Source organism: Rattus norvegicus, chromosome 5 (assembly GCF_021556685.1).
Source record: "Rattus norvegicus strain SHRSP/BbbUtx chromosome 5, alternate assembly SHRSP_T2T, whole genome shotgun sequence".
NCBI lineage: Eukaryota > Metazoa > Chordata > Mammalia > Rodentia > Muridae > Rattus > Rattus norvegicus.
Genome location: NC_141538.1, coordinates 19,726,357 through 19,746,850, shown reverse-complemented (window position 1 = coordinate 19,746,850; position 20,494 = coordinate 19,726,357). Strand labels below are relative to the sequence as shown.

The 20,494-nt window shown below is 38.1% G+C and overlaps 1 protein-coding gene across 13 annotated transcripts in view; it reads left to right on the top strand.

Annotated features, from left to right (window-relative positions):
• The window catches only part of Atp6v1h (ATPase H+ transporting V1 subunit H), a 102,738-nt gene that overhangs the window by 21,000 nt on the left and 61,244 nt on the right, over window positions 1-20,494 (top strand). For 8 of the 13 annotated variants that reach the window (XR_015619447.1, XR_015619448.1, XR_015619450.1 and 5 more), the window contains 4 exon segments: window positions 563-652; window positions 4,204-4,317; window positions 13,555-13,659; window positions 16,457-16,510. Coding sequence is in view for 9 of the 13 variants with exons in the window: in NM_001398985.1 (NP_001385914.1) it covers window positions 563-652; window positions 4,204-4,317; window positions 13,555-13,659; window positions 16,457-16,510 (363 nt within the window). In the remaining 4 variants the exon portion in view is untranslated. 13 annotated transcript variants of the gene reach the window in all.

Here is a 20,494-nt window from a genome sequence, read left to right as displayed (position 1 = left end):
GTGCTGTAGGGCGTAGAAGACCAAGGCCTTGTGACTGCAGTCTCCAGCACTCTCGGGGGCTCTGCTTCCAAGTTCATCTCAAAAATAAGTATATTTTAGTATCAGTTTTAGTCTTTGTCTATAAGAGGTTATGCTGTCCTGAGTAATCAAGAGTGATAATGGCTAGGTGTGTGTACTTAAAAACAGCAACTATTTTAAAGTTTATCACCATTATAAACAGTCAAGAGTCTGATACAAGTCATGGTGAAGTCCTCAAGTCTCATCATAATGAGTGTAAAAAGTACACATTTTCTATAATTGGCTATCTAATAGCATTTCTATTTTGTTCTATGAAATAGAAATAATATTTTATAGATGTGCCATTAAAATTGTAAAAAGATGCATATGCTGGTGTAGTGGTGCTTTTAATTCCAGTACTGGGGAGACAAAGGCAAGGGATCTCTGAGGTTGTGGCCAGCCTGTTGTACATAGTGAGGATTAGGACAGCCAGGGCTACAGAGTGAGACTCTATTTTAAATTTAAAAAGCGAACAGAACACTAACATGAATTTAATGTTTTGCAGTGTGCTAAAACGTTTATAAATCTGATGACACACATCTCCAAAGAACAGACAGTGCAGTACATACTGACCATGGTCGACGACATGCTGCAGGTGAGTATGTGCCCAATGCCTGCGTGGACTTAGCTGTTAATACTTTGCAGTAGCCCCAGTTCAGAAAGACTTCATTGTCAGGTGTAATGAGGGAAAGAGGAACCTCTACAAGCCTTCTTTCATATTCTCATTTATAGTACAGTTTTCAGAAGTCCCATTGCTGGGTAAAGGACAACTGCATTTGTATCTGTGTTAAGAGATGGCCAGTGTGTTCGAATTTTCACTAGCAGCACGTTAGAATAGCGCTTCTCTGCAGCCTTGCTAACAGAGGACATTATCAGGTGGTTCCATTTTTCCTTATTTGAAGTGAGACATGAAGTTGAATATTTTATGAAACTTTTTAAATCCCATCGTTGAATTATTTGACTTTGTCTATTTTATATTTCTGTCTGGCTTAGGTCTGATTTAATTTTATTTAGTTTTACGTATATGGGTGTTTTGCTTGTCTGTTTGTTTGTCCATCATTTACATGACTGCAGAGGCCAGCATAGGCTGTTTGAGTCAGTGGAACTGGAACCGTCCTGTGGATTATTAGCAGCCATCTCTCCAGCCCCGAGTGTTGTTGGCTTTTTCTGTAAATTTTCAGAGTTCATTATGAACCCATGAGAAGTATACCTGTATATATAGTACATTTTTTCCTGTTTGTATTTTAATTTTGTCTATGCTTATGTTGTTTTTCGCATGGTAAAAAATTATTTTGTAGTCTGATTTTGTTGATATTTTTGGCTTTTTGAGGCAGGGTTCTTTTGTAAATCTAGTCTGAGATTTCACTGTGTAGCCTTGAATTCACGGCAATCCTCTGCTCAGCTTTTCAAGTACTGAGATGACAGGAGTGAGCCAAGCATACCTGGATCTTAGTCTAGTTAATTACTTTTTGTTTTCTTTAATTGAGGCAAAATCTTGCTTTGTAGCTCAGGGTAGCTTCAAATTCTAGATGTTCCTGCCTGAATCTGCTGAATGCTAGGGTGGAAAGTGTGTGCTGTCTTAGCCAGCCTAACAGTAGTGTGTCTCTGTCCTCCTCTTCCCGCTCCCTTCCGACCCCTGTCTTCTCTCCTCTTCACTTCTCTGTCCCTTCCTCCCTTCCAGCTCTCCTCTCTTTCTTCCTGTATATATTTCTGTGATACTGAGAATTGAACCCAGGGCTCTTATACATGCTAGGCAAGTACACACACACACACACACACACACACACACGCACACGCACACACACACACACACACCCCACCCCCTTTAAATAACACTTTTGTTTTGGGGCAGAGTCTTATAAAGTTGCTTGGATTGACCGTGAAGTCACTCTGTGTTCAGGCAGGCCTTGAAATTGTGACCCTTCAACCTTAGCCTCCTGAGAGGCTAGCTGGATTTCATGTCTGAGTCACCAGGCCTGGCTTCCTAGCTCTTCCTTCACTAAGTGGTAAAGCTCATGTGAGTCTTCTTCCAGTACTTCCGTTTTACTTTTTACGTTAGATACTTAGTGACTTAGAGTTGGTTCTTGTGGATGATATAAGGAATCTGTATAATTTTATGCCTATAAAATGACTGCACTTGGTACAGCATTAATTGTTAAAATGTCAGTCTTTTTCACTATGGTCAACCTTGTCCTTAAATTTTCCATACTTAGGTCTGTTTTTAGATTTTCTGCACACTTCTCTGGGAATGCCTGTGTGTTCATGCATAGTGCCAACCAGTTTTAATTACAGAGTAGCTTCCAGGTAGCTTTTCTTTCTTTCTTTTTTTTTAACTGTTGTTTTGTGTGATGTTGAGCATTGCCTGTCTTGATCTGTGGACTAGTTTGTTGGACATTTCACTGAGTTGCCTTGAATGTATAAATTAGGAAGAAATAGTATGCTCATCATACTTATTTGGTCATTTAGTTTTGGGTAGAAAAATAAAATATAAGGGATAATAACAAGGGATGTTCTTAGTATAAAGACTTTTGCATATTTTAAATTATTTCTAAATATTTTATCTTTACTGTTATAAACTTCATTTCTGTTCTGTCATCAGTTTGTTTATATAAGTTATTTCTCCATTTATTTTACATATTGGAACCTTAGTGATTATTTTATTTGAATTTTCTGGTTGAAATTTTTATTAGTTTATAAAGGTATACTCTTGTCTGTTTAATTATTTTCAGATTGTTTGGTTAATGTCTCCAATACAATATTAACTAGAAGTTGAGCTAGTGAGAACCCTGTTTTGTTTATGATCCTGGTGGAAGTGTCTTCATATTTTCTTGAAAGTACAACTTGCCTCTTAGACTAAGATATTGCTGGGGTCCATGGGTTGCCCACAAACCATATAAATACTGATCTCAGACAGGAATGGTTAGTTGAACACACACCCTAATACTGTACTGATGGATCAGGGACATAGCTCAGAATTATCTGGGGCTACGAGATTGAACATCTTTCTCTATCAGTTTATAAAGGAAAAACCCACAAAAACTCATACAAAGGTGCAGGAAGTGCTACCTGGTGGTCTGACTCAAGCCATTTTAGACAAAAACAGTTCATATTGACCTTTACTTTGGTAGGTCCTACATAAAGCTTTGTGGAATGTCTTAAGATTAACAGACCTCATACAGGACTTAGAGGATATGTGATCAGCACGACCGTGCTCTGAGTCCAGTTATTTTTCTGTGTCAATGACTGGCAGGCATATTATAGCAGCAGTGTGAAATAGCTGGCAGACATGGGACAAAATGAGGGGGTGGCAAACTTCAACAATATATGTGATTTTCATATATATATATATGTATATAAATAAAATATTTATTTTATTTTGCTTGCATGTATGTCTGTGTACCATGTGGTGCCTGGTACCAGTGGATACCAGAAGAGAATATTTGCATTCTCTGGGACTGGAGTTAGAAGCTTCCAAGCTAATGCTGGAAATTGAACTTCTGTCCTGTGGCATAGTCATACCCACCATATGGCACAAGTTCTTACCCACTGAGCCATCTCTCCAACTAATTTTCGTATTTTGAAAATATGCTCCTATATGAAATTTACTAATGCTTCCTTTGTTAGTGTTCTGTAGTTGGTTGTGTATGAAGTTTGATATATATACAGTATATGTTCTTGATGTTATTGTGATGGTTGTTTTTTTTTTAATTTTTATTATTTATTTATTTTTTTAGGTTAGTTTTAATAGTCAACCTGATACATCCTATAATCACCTGGGAAGGTAGTCTCAGTGAGGGACTATCTAGATCATTTTGCCTATGGACATGTTTGTGGGGGATTACCTTGGTATGTAAATTGAGCCAGGAAGACCTGCCCACTGAGGACTGTATCATACCTAGGCAGGGAATCCTGAACTTTCTGAGTGAAGAAAGTGAATGGAACACTAATACACACACTTTAATTTAAATCCAGTCTTGGCTCTTGACTGGATATGTGACCAGTTCTTTCAAGTTCTTGCCACTGTTATCTAATAATGGAAGAGACAAATTATAAATGTACAGTAGAAGAAAATCATACACATTAATGGATATACAATAAGTGGGTAAGGAGCAGTTTATAATCATTATGTTCTTGGTTTTCTTTTAGGAAAATCACCAGCGTGTCAGCATTTTCTTTGACTATGCAAAACGAAGCAAGAGCACTGCCTGGCCATACTTTCTGCCAATGTTGAATCGCCAGGACCCCTTTACTGTTCATATGGTAAATTTGAATTGATCACATTCTTTTCCTTTGTCTATGTTATTCTTCTCCTTGTACAAAAGAGTGACAAAATAACTGAAAAGAAGCAGCATCTGAGAGAAGAGTTGATTTTGTCTCAGAGTTCTAAAGAATTATAACCCATCATAGTGGTCAAGGTAAGTACCTCTGCAGTCGTCGGAACAGGAAGCAGGGGCCAGGGCCAGGTGGTAAAACTTGAAGCCCTGGGTTGGGGATTTAGCTCAGTGGTAGAGCACTTGCCTAGCAAGCGCAAGGCCCTGGGTTCGGTTCCCAGCTCCGGAAAAAAAAACAAAAAACAAACAAACAAAAAAAAACCAAAAAAAACTTGAAGCCCTGCTTTCAGTGACTTACTCCGTCCAGTGAGACTCCTGTTCCTAAAGTTGGGTTTTAGAACATCCCAAACAGTATATCTAGCTAGGGACCAGGTGCTCAGCTCAGGAGCCTGTGGGGACATGTCATACTCAAACCACACATACGCCATACAAGAAGGGAGCTTATTTTTATAAACGGGCAAATGTAAGAAACAGACCTGGGTTGGTTGTTACTTGATAACTTACCTGTTCCCAGGGGAGCAACAACTTAGTTACCTACTCTCCCTCTCTTTCCTCTCTCTCCCTCTCTCTTTTCTTCCTTCCTTCCTTCCTTCCTTTCTTTCTTTCTTTCTTTCTTTCTTTCTTTCTTTCTTTCTTTCTTTTTCTTTCTTTCTTTCTTTCTTATTTTTTTAAACAGGAAATGAAATTCTTTTTATTTGTTAAAGAAAAACAAAATCAATTCAACAGCAAAATGTCATTTAACTTTACATTTGTTTTCAGTAAATAATTTTAAAGCAAGTATATTAAAAGGATGTTAACATTACTGGTCTATTATTTGGAATGTCTTAGACAATTTTAATGATATAAGAAAGTATTTCCAAGTATCAGAGAATTTTAAAAACACTAGTTGGGACATCATTATACTTAATTGAAAAATTATCATAAAAGTACATTGACAGGCTTTCCTTTCTTATAGGAAAGAAGTATTTTTAAGACAGAGTTGATCTTACTTTCCTGCAGACACTGCTTCAATCTTTGATCCTCTTGCCTCAGCTTCCCAAGTATCATGATTCTTAGAATGTACCACCATAGTTAGATAAAAGTGAAATAAATACATAAATTTAAGATAGTTTTACTAAAATTTGTATTCTGTACATTATAAAAGCAGAAATAGAACAAAACAGAAATTGTATACTAAGAATACTAAATTAAGAAGTAATTTTAAAAGGCACACATAAAATACCATTTCTTTTTTTTAATTGGATTTTTAAAATTTACATTTCAAATGTTATCTCTTTCCTGGTTTCACATCCATGAGCCCCCTATCCCATACACACTCCCCCTTCTTCTATGAGGTTGTTCCCCTCCCCAACCACCTACCCCTTTCCACCTTCCTGCCCTGACATTCCCCTACACTACGGGGCGTACAGCCTTGGCAGGACCAAGGGCTTTTCCTCCATTTGGTGCCCAACAAGGCCACCCTCTGCTACATATGCAGCTGGAGCCATGGGTCTGTCCATGTGTACTCTTTTGGTAGTGGTTTAGTCCCTGGAAGCTCTGGTTGGTTGGTATTGTTCTTATGGGGTTGCAAGCCCCTTCAACTAGTACAAGCCTTTCTCTCACTCATCCAATGGGGAGCCCCGTTCTCAGTTCAGTGGTTTGCTGCTAGCATTCACCTCTGTATTTGTCATGCTCTAGCTGAGCTGCTCAGGAGACATCTATATTAGGCTCCTGTCAGCATGCACTTCTTGGCTTCAACAACATTGTCTAGGTTTGGTGGCTGAATATATATGGGGCAGGCTCTGAATGGCCATTCTTTCAGTCTGTGCTCCAAACTTTGTCTCCACAACTCCTCTTGTGAATATTTTTATTCCCTCTTTTAAGGACTGAAGCATCTGTACTTTGGTCGTCCTTCTTCTTGACTTTCATGTGGTTTGTGGCGTGTACCTTGGATAATTTGAACTTTTGGGCTAATATCCACTTATCAGTGAGTGCATACCATGTTACCACCTGTGTTTTTCTGTGATTGGGTTACCTCATTCAGGATGATATTTTCTAGTTCCGTCCATTTACCTATGCATTTCATGAAGTCATTATTTTTAATAGCTGAGTAGTACTCCATTCTATAAATGTACCATATTTTCTATATCCATTCTTCTGTTGAAGGGCATCTGGGATCTTTCCAGCTTCTGGCTATTATAAATATTGCTGCTATGAACATAGTGGAGCAAGTGTCCTTGTTGTATGTTGGAGCATCTTTTGGGTATATGCCCAGGAATGGTGTAGCTGGGTCCTCAGATAGTAAGGACTATGTCCAATTTCCTAAGGAACCTCCAGACTGATTTCCAGAGTGGTTGTACCAGCTTGCAGTCCCACCAGCAATGGAGGAGTGTTCCTCTTTCTTAGCAGCATCTGTTGTTACCTGAGTTTTGGTCTTAGCCATTCTGATTGGTGTGAGGTGGAATCTCAGAGTTGTTTTGATTTGCATTTCCCTGATGACTAAGGATGTTGAACATTTCTTTAGGAACTACTCAGCCGTTCCCTATTCTGCAGCTGAGAATTCTTTCTTTAGCTCTGCAGCCTATTTTTAAATAGGTTTATTTGGTTCTCTGGAATCTAGCTTCTTGAGTTCTTTGTATATATTGGTTATTAGTCCTCTATCAGAAATAGGATTGGTAAAGATCTTTTCCCAATCTGTTGGTTGCCGTTTTGTCCTAGTGACAGTGTCCTTTGCCTTACAGAAGCTTTGCAGTTTTATGAGGTCCCATTTGTCGATTCTTGATCTTAGAGCATAAATCATTGGTGTTCTGTTCAGGAAATTTTCCCCAGTGCCCATGTGTTTGAGGTTCTTCCCCACTTTTCCTTTTATTAGTGTGAGTGTATATGGTTTTATCTGGAGATCCTTGATCCACTTGGACTTAAACTTTGTACAGGGCGGTAAGAATGGATCGCTTTGCATTCTTCTACATGCTGACCTCCACTTGAACCAGCTCCATTTGTGGAAAGTGTTAACGTATTTTTCACAGAATGGTTTTAGCTCCTTTGTCAAAGATCAAGTGACCATAGGTATATGGGTTCATTTCTGGGTCTTCAGTTCTATTCCATTGATCTGCTATTGCTCTGTAATACAGCTTGAGGTCAGGGATAGTGATTCCCCCAGAAGGTCTTTTATTCTTGGGGATAGTGTTAGCTATCCTGGGTTGTTTGTTATTCCAAATGAATTTGCAAATTGCTCTTTCTAACTCTATGAAGAAGTGAGTTGGAATTTTGATGGGGATTGCATTGAATATGTAAATTGCTTTTGGCAAAATGGCCATTTTTATTATATTAATCCTGCCCATCCATGAGCATAGGAGATCGTTGAATCTTCTGATGTCTTCTTCAATTTCTTTCTTCAGAGACTTGAAGTTCTTGTCATACAGATCTTTCACTTGCTTGGTTAGAGTCATACAGAGGTATTTTATATTATTTGTGACTATTGTGAAGGGTGTCATTTCCTTAAATTTTTCTCAGTTTGTTTATCCTTTCAGTAGAGGAAGGCTATTGATTTGTTTGAATTAATTTTATACCCAGCCACTTTGCTGAAGTTGTTTATCAGGCTTAGTAGTTCTCTAGTGGAACTGTTGGGGTCTCTTAAGTATATTATCATATCATCTGCAAATAGTGATATTTTGACTTCTTCCTTTCCAATTTGTATCTCTTTGACCTCCTTTTGTTGTCTGATTGCTCTGGCTTGGACTTTGAGTACTATATTGAATAAGTAGGGAGAATGTGGGCAGCCTTGTCTAGTCCATGATATTCGTGGCATTGCTTCAAGTTTCTCTCCGTTTAGTTTGATCTTGGCTACTCGTTTGCTGTATATTGCTTTTACTATGTTTAGGTATGGGCCTTGAACTCCTGATCTTTCCAAGACTTTTAACATGAAGTTTTGTTGAATTTTGTCAAATGTTTTCTCAGCATCTAATGAGATGATAATGTGGGTTTTTTTTCTTTGAGTTTGTTTACATAGTGGATTACGTTGATGGATTTCCATATTTTGAACCATCCCTGCATCCCTGGGATGAAGCCTTCTTCATCAGGAAGGATGATTCTTTTAATGTGTCCTTGGATTCAGTTTGTGATAATTTTATTGAGTATGTTTACGTCGATATTCATAAGCAAAATTGGTCTGAAGTTTTCTTTCTTTGTTGGGTCTTTGTGTGGTGTAGGTACAAGTGTAATTGTGACTTCATAGAAGGAATTGGGTAGTGTTCCTTCTGTTTCTACTTTGTGGAATAGTTTGTACAGTATTGGTATTAGGAGTTCGATGAAGGTCTGATAGAATTCTGAACTAAATCCATCTGATCCTGGGCTTTTTTTGGTTGGGAGAATTTTAATAACTGCTTTTATTTTTTAGGAGTTATGGAACTGTCTAGATGGTTTATCTGATTCTGATTTAACTTTGGTACCTGTTATCTGACTAGAAAATTGTCCATTTCATGCAGATTTTCTAGTTTTGTTGAGTATAGGCTTTTGTAGTGGGATCTGATGATGTTTTTGAATTTCCTCAGATTCTGTTGTTATGTCTCCCTTTTCATTTCTGATTTTGTCAATTTGGAAACTCTGTGCCCTCTGGTTAGTCTGGCTAAGGGTTTATCTATTTTGTTAATTTTCTCAAAGAAGCAGCTCCTGGTTTTGTTGATTCTTTGTATAGTTCTTTTTGTTTCTAGTTGGTTGATTTCAGCCCTGAGTTTGATTATTTCCTGCCTTCTACCCCTCTTGTGTGTATTTGCTTCATTTTGTTCTAGAGCTTTTAGGTGTGCTGTCAAGCTGCTAATGTATGTTCTGTCCAGTTTCTTTTTGGAAACACTCAAAGCTATGAGTTTTCCTCTTAGCACTGCTTTCATTGTGTCCCATAAGTTTTTGTAAGTTCCTTCATTATCATTAAACTCTAAAAAGTCTTTAATTTCTCTCTTTATTTCTTCCTTGATCCAGTTATTATTGAATAGAGCATTGTTCAACTTCCATTATATGTGGGCGTTCTGTTGTTTTTGTTGTTATTGAAGATCATCAGCCTTAGTCTGTGGTGATCTGATAGAATGCATGGGATTATTTCAATCTTCTTGTATCTGTTGAGGCCTGTTTTGTGACTGATTATATGGTCAATTTTAGAGAAGGTACCATCAAGTGCTGAGAAGAAGGTATATTCTTTTGTTTTAAGATGAAATGTTCTATAAATATCTGTAATATCCATTTGGTTCATAAATTCTGTTAGTTTCTCTGTCTGTGTTTAGTTTCTTTCTCCATGATCCATCCATTGTTGAGAGTGGGGTGTTGAAATCTCCCACTATTATTGTGTGAGGTGCAATGTGTGCTTTGAGCTTTAGAAAGGTTTCTTTTATGAATTCAGGTGCCCTTGCATTTGGAGCATAGATATTCAGGACTGAAAGTTCATCTTGGTGGATTTTTCCTTTGATAAATATAAAGTGTCCTTCCATATCTTTTCTGATAACTTTTGGTCGATTTGATATTAGAATGGCTGCTCTAGCTTGTTTTTGGGAGCATTTGCATGGAAAATTGTTTTTCAGCCTTTTACTCTCAGGTAGTGTCTATCCTTGTCACTGAGGTGTGTTTCCTGTATGGAGCAAAATGCTGGCTCCTCTTCCATATCTAGTCTGTTAGTCTATTTTCTTTTTATTGGGGAATTGAGTCCATTAATTTTCAGAGATTTTAAGGAATAGTGATTGTTGTTTCCTGTTATTTTTGTTCTTAGAGGTGGAATTATGTTTCTGTGGCTCTCTTCATTTGGGTTCGTTGCAAGGAGATTACTTTTTTGCTTTTTCTAAGGTTTAGTTTCTTTCCTTGTGTTGGAGTTTTCCATCTATTATCTGTAATGCTGGATTTGTGGAAAGATATTGTGTAAATTTGGTTTTGTCATGGAGTATGGTTTCTCCATCTATGTTAATTGAGAGTTTTGCTGGATATATGCCTGTGCTGGCATTTGTGTTCTCTTAGGGTCTGTATGACATTTGCCCAGGATCTTCTGGCTTTCATAGTCTCTAGTGAGAAGTCTGGTGTGATTCTGATAGGTCTGCATTAATATGTTACTCGAACTTTTTACCTTAGTGCTTTTAATATTCTTTCTTTGTTTTTTTCCGTTTGGTGTTTTGACTATTATGTGATGGGAGAAATTTCTTTTCTGATCCAATATATTTGGATTTCTGTTGGCTTCTTGTATGTCTATGGGCATTTCTTTCTTTAGATTAGGGAAGTTTTCTTTTATAATTTTGTTGAAAATATTTATTGGCCCTTTAAGTTGGGAGTCTTCACTTTCTTCTATATCTATAGTCCTTAGGTTTGATCTTATTGTGTCCTAGATACCTGGATATTTTGGGCTAGGAGCTTTTTGCGTTTTACATTTTCTTTGATGGTTGTGTCAATGTTTTCTATGGTATCTTCTGCCCCTGAGATTCTCTCTTCTATCTCTTGTATTCTGTTGGCGATGCTTGCATCTATGATTCCTGATCTCTTTCCTAGGTTTTCTATCTCCAGAGTTGCCTCTCTTTGTGATTTCTTTATTGTTTTTATTTCCATTTTTAAATCCTGTTTTGTTCAATTCCTTCACCTGTTTGATTGTGTTTTCCTGTAATTCTTTAAGGGATTTATTTGTTTACCTGTGTTGTCCTTTTTAAAGTCCTCTATCATCATCATGAGTTGTGATTTTAAATCCAAATCTTGCTCTTCTGGTGTGTTTGGATATCCAGTATTTGCTTTGGTGGGAGAGCTGGGCTCTGATGATGCCAAGTAGTCTTGCTTTTTGTTGCTTAGGTTCCTGTGCTTGCCTCTCCTCAATAGGTTGTCTCTGGTGTTAGCTTGTCTTGCTGTCTCTGTCAGTGGCTTGGCCCTCCTGTAAGCCTGTGTGTCAGCACTCCTGTAGACCTGTTTTCTTTTAGCAGGATCTGGGAACAGAGTTCTGTGGTACCCTTTCAGCTCTGGGTGCAGGCAGAAACTGGAAATCCTACCCCTGACTGCTCCTAGTTTTCTATGCCCAGGGGGCACTAGGCAGGTTCCTCTTGGGCTAGGGATGTGAGCAGAAGTAGTTGCCCCCTATGAGCTCTCAGGATTGTACATACTTCTGCGAGTCCAGCTTTCTCTCCCCCCAGATTTGGTACAGAGAGAGCTATGGGACTTGCTCATCTCAGTGCACAGGCAGAAACCAGAAGGTACCTGTCTTAGACTGCTCCTGCGTTTGTGTGTCCTGAGGCCTCCAGACAGGTCACTTGGAGCAGAAGAATTGGTCTTACCGTGACTACTTTCTTAATGCTATTGAATGAAGAGGGGCTGATTGGGAGCCTTTGTTCGTCTGGTTCAGTTATATTGTTTAATAGATGAATGCATTCAGTCTGTTATTGTAATGGTGTGTAAACAGCTCAAGATTATATAGCAAGAAAAATCCCATTTTATTATGTAGTAATTAAATGTTTTGAAACAAGTACAGTGTTTTATTTTAATATGTTATTGTCAATATCTTGAATCTCTTGCTTTAAACTTTTCTTTAAAAAATACATTTAGAACCTCAATACTGAAGAGTCTTTTATGGTGTCAGTGCAAGGAAAGAAGGCTGAGAGAATTGGTCTGGGCCCAAGGAAACTGCCTGTTTTCACTGTAGAGTGGGTTTCAGGAGCCTTAGTAAATATCTTTTATTCTAATGTCAGGGACCACTATCAGTGAAACATTTCTGTGCAGGTGTGTTCCTTGCCTACCCACATGTGTGTTCTTTTGTATGCACCTAGATTTATGCTTGTCTACTTATACTTTATATGTTATGGGCATTTTAAAGAAAAAACTTCCAAAAAAGAGATAAACAAAAAAAAAAAAACCCTCAAAACAAACAGAGGAATCACAAGAAAGCTACATTTCTTAGGCATGATGTTTTAAAAACTAATAATATATTTTATTTTACCCCTTTCAGTTGTTGAGCTTTCTTCCCTGTTGTCTGGTATAGTTTAAATGTCTTCATACTGTTATAAATTGATGTAGCTCTAGTTAGAGCATCGTTATTCAAAGTGAAGACATAGCTCGGCCAATGTTTTGATGTTATATTGTTGGAGCCTGTACATGTTTTGCAAGTGCTCTCCTACTGAGCTAAGTTTCCAGACCCCAGATAACTTTTTTCCTTAAAGATTGAGTCTCATGTAACCCAGGCTGGCTTCCAGCTGTCTGAATAGCTGCAAGTGATCTTGAACAACTCCTCCTACCCCATCTCCCCAAACCTCAAGTCTGCTCCCATACCCATTTTATGATAGCAGACCCAGGACTTCCTGAATGCCAGGCAAACACTCTTCCAACTGAACTATATTTTGTGGGTCCCTAAATAATGTTTTTAATTTAAATTCTGTTGGCTAAGGTTTCAAATGAAGGGAGGGTCAGTCTGTTGATGGATTATCTGTTGTGATTCCTCCCTTCTTATGCTGGAGTATAAATGTCAGGTTCATTCCTAGTCATTTCCTCTTGCTTGTGCATATGCTGCTGATATGTGTTCAGCCTTTGGGTTCCAAATAGGAATCCTTTTAAATCACTTGACTACTACTTTATTTATTTATTGCATGGCCCATGTGCCCTGGTGCAAATGAAGATCAGAGGATAACTTTTGTCAGTAGTTTCTTTGTTGCCACATGAGTTCTGGGATTGAATTCAAATTTTAAGGCTTGTAAGTAAGCACTGTTGCTTTCTGAGATGTCTTGCCACCCTTAAGCTATGTTTTGGATAATTTATATTGGTATTAAGATTAATCCCCAATCTTATTATTATTTTTTCTTCTTATGATAGTTTCTCACTATGTAGTCCATTCTGATCTCAAATACTTGATTCTCCTAGACTCTCTAGTACTGAAGTACTGGGATTATAGATGTATGTCACTACTATGACTCTAAATCTTATTTTGAAATGCAAAACAATCTAGGGAATGCTATGTAATTTTTTAAAGCACAGATAATTTTTGTTCATTTTAAAGGAACTATTTTAAAACACAGTTTAAATGTGTTGTTTTAAAATAGTTTTAAGAAGTGAATCATATACCTCCCATCCTCCCAACTCCCCAACCCCCAGGAATTGTCATGGAAACCACTTAGCAAAGTGATTTACAAGAACTGTCTCTTAAGGTATAGGACGGGATTGGCATTCAGATATATTTCTTATTCATTTTCAGGCAGCAAGAATTATTGCCAAGTTAGCAGCCTGGGGAAAGGAACTCATGGAAGGCAGTGACTTAAATTACTACTTCAATTGGATAAAAACTCAGTTGAGTTCACAGGTAACAGAAACTTCCTTTATTATCCAAAAGAAATGTGGTATCAGACTCTGTTTTCATGTTATTCATGGTAAATATGCTAAATCACATAGGGCGCATTATTAAAGTAATTCTGCTTTGAATTTGTTAAGTAAGCCAAGCTACTGCTGACGTGATGGCATGTCAACTGTCCTTTCACTGGCTACAGCTCAGACCTGTCTTCTCTGCCACTTCCGGTTTTCTCTCCTTGCTTTTGAGCAGTCAGGGACTCAGATTCTTTTTAGGCAGCTACCAGGACTATACAGCTTATACAACTGTCAGGACCTGCAGGATTATACAGCTTATACAACTGTCAGGACCTACAGGATTATACAGTTTATACAACTGTCCGGACCTACAGGAATATACAGCTTATACAACTGTCAAGACCTGCAGGAGGCAGTTTAGTGAATGCTCACAGAGAGTTTCATGTAGGAAACCCCATGTGAACAAGTTCAGGGGGCAGAGACTTCCAGGTGGAGCATCTGCCTTGGCCTAGATGTTTGAACCACCAACATTTATATGAGAAATCTTGGTTTGGAGAAGAAAACTCTAGAGGTTTTTTTAGGGAGGTATTTTATGCCTTATTGATTGTATAACTAGAGTGTCTTGTTTAAGTGGTTACACAATAAACAAACTGGTCTTGAGCGTTGCCAGGGGAGTTTTAAACTGCAGGTAACACATAGATTATTAGTCATTCTGCTTGTCCTTATCTTGGCCAAGAGTTTGTACCAGGTTTCCAGGTGCCCTTTGGGAAGACGGGGGCTGCCCCATCCAACTGTCGTACAATCCTGCCTTACACAGTGGCTCATTCCCACAGTATCATCTGAAATTACGGGATAAAACACTTAGTTCACTTGGGACATTCTGCTTACTGATCATCTGGGTTACCTTCAGGTTTCTCTACCTCCATGTCTCCAAGGAGAAGAGAGCTTGCTGATGTAATATCTGGGAAAATGTCACTTATCTTGGTGCATCTTTAGAATGGGACAAAAATAGGGTATTTATGATAGCTCTTTGAAATGTTTCTTTAGGCTTGTAGTGACTATTAGATGGTCAGTAGGACTGATGCTCATAAAAGTAAAGAAATAAAGGTTGGCTTGGGGAAGAGTATTGTGGAGAACAAAAGCCAGAACTTGGAGTAAGAGTGGGTGATATGGAGGAGCTAAACCAGGGAAAATAATATTGACAGTTACTGTACTGTTGACTTAGGTTAAAAATAAATCTTACTTGGTAGGTTTTAACTTAAGGCATGAGAGAACCTGATAGTCTGCTTAGATATTTTTCTCTTAACTGCCTTAGAGAAATTAATTTGTAGTTAGATATTATTTTGAATGAAATTCTTTACATCATCAAGCTGTAGGTTTTACTGAGTTTGTAAGATACTTAATATATTTAAGACATGAATGAAAATGGGTGCATGAATATGAAAATTTAAGTTTCTAAATGTAGGTCGTTTGGAATAAATACTACACTTCCTCTCTTCCTTTATAAAAAAAAGTTTAAAAAATTAAGTGACCTTTTAAATGAATCTCACTCTGCTTTAATGCTAGCTTTTTTGTCAGATGCAGATGAACCTGAATTTACAAAGTAACACATAGTGTGAAAGATGAACACTACTGCACACTCTGTGGGCATTTACCTGTGACGTTGCTCAGAGTCGGACCATTTATACTGTGCCTCAGGGAGGAATTGACATTCCTGAAGTGATTACTACCCACTTAGTGCTTGCACAGTTGTAAATGTTTCCTGCAACTTGGGGAAGTCTCATCACTAGAGGAAGAAGTATTTGAGAGGCTGGAACAGTTTTCCTCAGAGTTGTGTTTCTTAGTATTGAGTGGATGTCCTTTAAGATCTTTCTGTATCTTTCCAGTGCTCTGTCTCTGCCATCATCTTTTGGCTTTCTGGTGTGGCTTGATGCCTGTCCTCTGCAAGTCCTGCTATAGGGCACCTACTGAAGGTCCCAAGCTCAGCCTGGCTTTGCTTCTCAGGGTCTGGGCACTGCCTCTGCTTGGTTCTCATCACACTGGCTTTCTTGCTACTGGCAGAAAATTCTTCCATAGCCTTTTATCAGGATTAAATTGTAAATGTGTTGTTTAAAGAAAGGTAGGATTACTTGAATATATTTGATATCTTACTCAAATGTTTTTAATAGTATATGAAAAATCTTTTTCTTCACCAAAAATATTTTTCTTTCATAAAAGGTTCATAATTTCATGATTCTAGTGAAAATAAACTTTGAAGTGACCAAGTTGGTTGCTAGGTTGCGTAGGTTGCAATTTTTTTTGCCTTACACTTAATGGGTATGGATAAAAAAATAGCTCCCCCAAAATTCATTATTAGTTTTCTCTTAATTTGTTACATGCCATTCTGTTTGGTAATTCCTTTGTAGCATTTGTGATGGTGAATACTGAGATTATGTCTCAGCTTTGCTTTATCTTCTTATTGTTAAGCACCTACTTAAAAATGTTTCATCAGAAATGTTGAGAGTGGTAGGGTAGGCAGTCATCTGAATGAAAACACCATTCCTTAGTAAACGCTGAAGCAGAAGTGTTTGCAAGCTGCACCTTTGAAGCTTGCCTTGTGTTTATTAGACTACTGTTCAGCTAGTCGTAGTCTGTTGATTATCTGGTGGAAGAAAAGAACTTTTATATCATCTTTATGTTCTTTATAAAGCAGGATTAGGGAAACTGATAAAATTCATCCAGCTCATTTTGTAAGCTGATAGATTAGGATAAAATACAAAGCAAAACTAAGTAATAAGTCATTTATTTTATAATAGAAACTTCGTGGTAGCGGTGTTGCTGTTGAAACAGGAACAATCTCTGCGAGCGATGTAAGTATGTTGCTTCCAATTGACTGGTTTCTTAACACCTTGAAAATGAATTGTTTGACTCACAGGCATTTACAGACGTGGAGATTTTTACTAGTTCCCCAAATGTAAATCCTTGGATCTGATATGTCACTTACAACAGTGAAGTTAATTCTTTTGCCTTTTTTTCTGGGAGATAGAAATCCTGCCCTTCTTTGTTGCTGTCTTTGCAGGACATCCTACTTTAGATCTCCAAATCAATGCAAGACTTAGAATTGTGGTACACTGCACAAGAGATTAATCATGGCATTTGGGTCACAGTTCAGTAGTTTGTGAACTGTCTGGTATCTGTCTAACTTGGGTATAAACAATTCAGCAGTTGAGTTGACTGATGACACAGAACCGCTGTTGTGCTCAAGCCTTTGAAGACTGTGATGGCACAGCTTGTACCTCCTCGCCCCTTCTTCAACCATTCTCTTCCCACTTTTAAGTGGTTAAATGTTAATCTAAGTATGGACCATAGGTTCTTAGCTTACATCATCTTTCTCATTGGGGGATGGTTTAACTTTGCCCTATTTGAATAGCTCAGGGACTGACCATACATTTGAACAAATAAGGACAGATATAGTTGGAGCCAGGGGACAAAAACTTCAGGACAAAGGAGAGAAACAGGAGGTAGATGCGTCATGTAACTGCTGCATTGATTATTGTAACTTACAGTATCTGAGTGGAATATACTTGCATGTTTGTCTAAGATTGGAAATAGCCTCAGAATCTACATTGAAAGCTAGTAGACAAGCTTCCCTTTGGGCATGGGTTGAAAGATGTGATGAATGTTGTGTAAAAGCGGAAAAGGGAGTTTAAAGTGTAATCAGAACAAGGTATGGAGTTAGATGAACACACTGGGCCCAGAGTGAGGAGAGAAAGCAGTAAACAAGGAGGTTTAGTTGGTTTCTGTTTCTGTCTGTTTCTGTTTCCTTCCTCTTTTTTTTTTTTTTTAACAACAGTGCTTTTCTGTATAGTTCTGACTGTCCTGGAACTCACTTTGTAGACCAGGCTGGTCCTGAACTTAGAGATCCACCTGCCTCTCTGCCTTGTGTGCTGGGATTAAAGGTGAGTGCCACCACCTCCTGAAGGTTTAGTTGTTAACTTAAACAAATATGTAAATTGGCACATTTACTTCTTTGTAATAATTATTTTATTTTATGTATGGTAGTTTTGTTTGCATGTTTGTCTATATACCCTGTCTACAAAGAGGAGGCCAGAAGAGTGATTTGGATTCCCGGGACTAGATTTACAGACCCGTTTAGCTGCCAAGTTGATGTTGTGAATGGTACCCCAATATTCTGGAAGAATAGCCAGGACTCTTAACTCCTGAGTCATTTACCACCCTCCACTGGCACTTTTATTTCTTGTGAGTTCCTATTAGTATGAAGTTCAAAAAAGTTGATTGTATTATATCTTAGGTATTTTTAGGATAATTTGTTTTATAAACTTATTTTAGTGTTTGTAATACATTAAGCCCTATATAAGGAGAGGTAAGCTGAGCTTTGTGAGATTCTCAGTGTGCACTTTTTTGTTCATTGTATTAGGCAGAATTAGTTGAGGTGGTGTTGGCTTAGTGTAAATGGTTTGTCTAGTAGATCCATGCACATATACCCTAAATAGTAATTGTAAGATTTCATACCTTGTCTTCAATTTCCCTCAACCTGGGCAGACTCTCTTAATTTTCACTGAGTTCTTTTCTTTTTCAGTTAGGTACTGATTTCAAAAGCAGATCTCAAGTTGAGAATATTGCCAGCCATTTCTTTGATTGTATTTTAAAGGACAAATCTTAGCTAGTATTTATTGAGCACTTACTGTGTAACTACCATGTTACTAATTTTATATTTAGATTGTCTTATATAGCTTTATCTTTATGTTTTTTGATGTAGGTTATAATGTTAGTTATATCTTAAGCAAAACAATGAGGCTGAGCAAGAAAGCACATAATCTTGCTGGACCTAGTATAGCTAATGAGTGTCAGAAACACTAATGCAGTACATTGCTTATTGAGAAAATTGTTTCTAGAGGCATGTGAACTAGAATTGATTATTTAGGCATTGCTCCAACCCATTGCATACTAACTTTTGTTATATCTGTATTATGCCTTTGGATAGCTTTTAAATTGTTAGTGTGCAGCTGAGAAACACCTAAAGAAATGTTCAACATCTTTAGTCATAAGGGAAATGCAAATCAAAACAACCCTGAGATTTCACCTCACACCAGTGAGAATGGCTAAGATCAAAAACTCAGGTGACAGCAGATGCTGGTGAGGATGTGGAGAAAGAGGAACACTCCTCCATTGTTGGTCAATTGCAAACTGGTATAACCACTCTGGAAATTAATCTGGAGGTTCCTCAGAAAATTGGACATCGTACTACCTGAGGAACCAGCTATACCTCTCCTGGGCATATACCTAAAAGATGCTTCAACATAAAACAAAAAAATGTTCATCGCAGCCTTATTTATAATAGCCAGAAGCTGGAAAGAACCCAGATGCCCTTCAACAGAGGAGTGGATACAGAAAATGTGGTACATTACACAACGGAGTACTACTCAGCTATCAAAAACAATGACATCATGTAATTCATAGACAAATGAATGGAACTAGAGAATGTCATCCTGAGTAAGGTAATCCAATCACAGAAAAACACACATGGTATGCACTCACTGATCAGTGGATATTAGCCCAAAAGCTCGAATTACCCAAGATACAATCCACAGACCACATCAAACTCAAGAAGAAGGACGACCAAAGTGTGGATGCTTCAGTCCTTCTTAAAAGGGGGAATAAAAATATTCATAGGAGGAGATATGGACACAAAATTTGGAGCAAAGACTGAAGGAATGGCCATTCAGCGCCTGCCCTCACCTGGGGATCCAGCCCACATACATACAGCCACCAAACCTAGACAATATTGATGAAGCCAAGAAATGTAGCTGACAAGAGCCTGATATAGCTGTCTCCTGAGAGACTCAGCTTCAACATGACAAATACAGGGGCGAATGCTAGCAGCAAACCATTGAACTGAGAATGGGGGTCCCCATTGGAGGAATTAGAGAAAGGATTGAAGGAGCTGAAGATTCTTGCAACCCCATTAGAACAACAATACCAACCAACCAGAGCTCTCAGGGACTAAACCACTACCCAAAGGGTACACATGGAGAGACCCAGGGCTCCAGCTGCGTATGTAGCAGAGGATGGCCTTTTTTTTGGCACCAATGGGAGGAGAAGCCCTTGGTCCTGCCAAGCCTGGATCCCCCAGTGTAGGGGAATGTCAGGGTGTGGAGGCGGGAAGGAATGGGTGGTTGGGGAGGGGAACACCCTCATAGAAGAAGGTGTAAGGGGAATAAGGTAGGGGCCTTATGGATGGGAAACCGAGAAAGGGAATAACATTTGAAGTGTAAATAAAAAATCTAATAAAAAAGTAAGACTAATATCATATTTGTAGTTATGTTAATAGAATTATAAAAAAAGTGACACAAAAAAATTGTTAGTGTGAAAAGAAGTTTGTAAGCTGCATTATGCAATATTGCCACTTGAGGGCAGTATAAAGCAGCAGTTGACACTACAATGTGAGATCCATGAGTCAGACTCATCAATAGGTTAAAGGGTTGATTGTTACAGACATTTTCACTTAGTAATACATAAGTGAAGTTCTCTTAAAACGTGTTGACATTATTTTCACACAGTTACCAGGATTATGTTTCCTCTACCTTGTCTGTTAAGTTCTTTACTGGTTTTAATGCAAATTATAGATCATGCCTTCTGAGGTGCAGTGTTACCTTGGAAATGGACTTCTGGGCTGAGGCCCTGACCAAGGAGTGCTATGGTCCCTCCAAGTGCTGTGATCTCCAAGCCGTGTTCTCTTTCTCAGGAAGACTAAGAATGACTGGACGTTTCTGTTTACTTCTATTTACTTACATTCTCCTTTTATATCTCCCTTTCACTGTTACCCGAGTGCT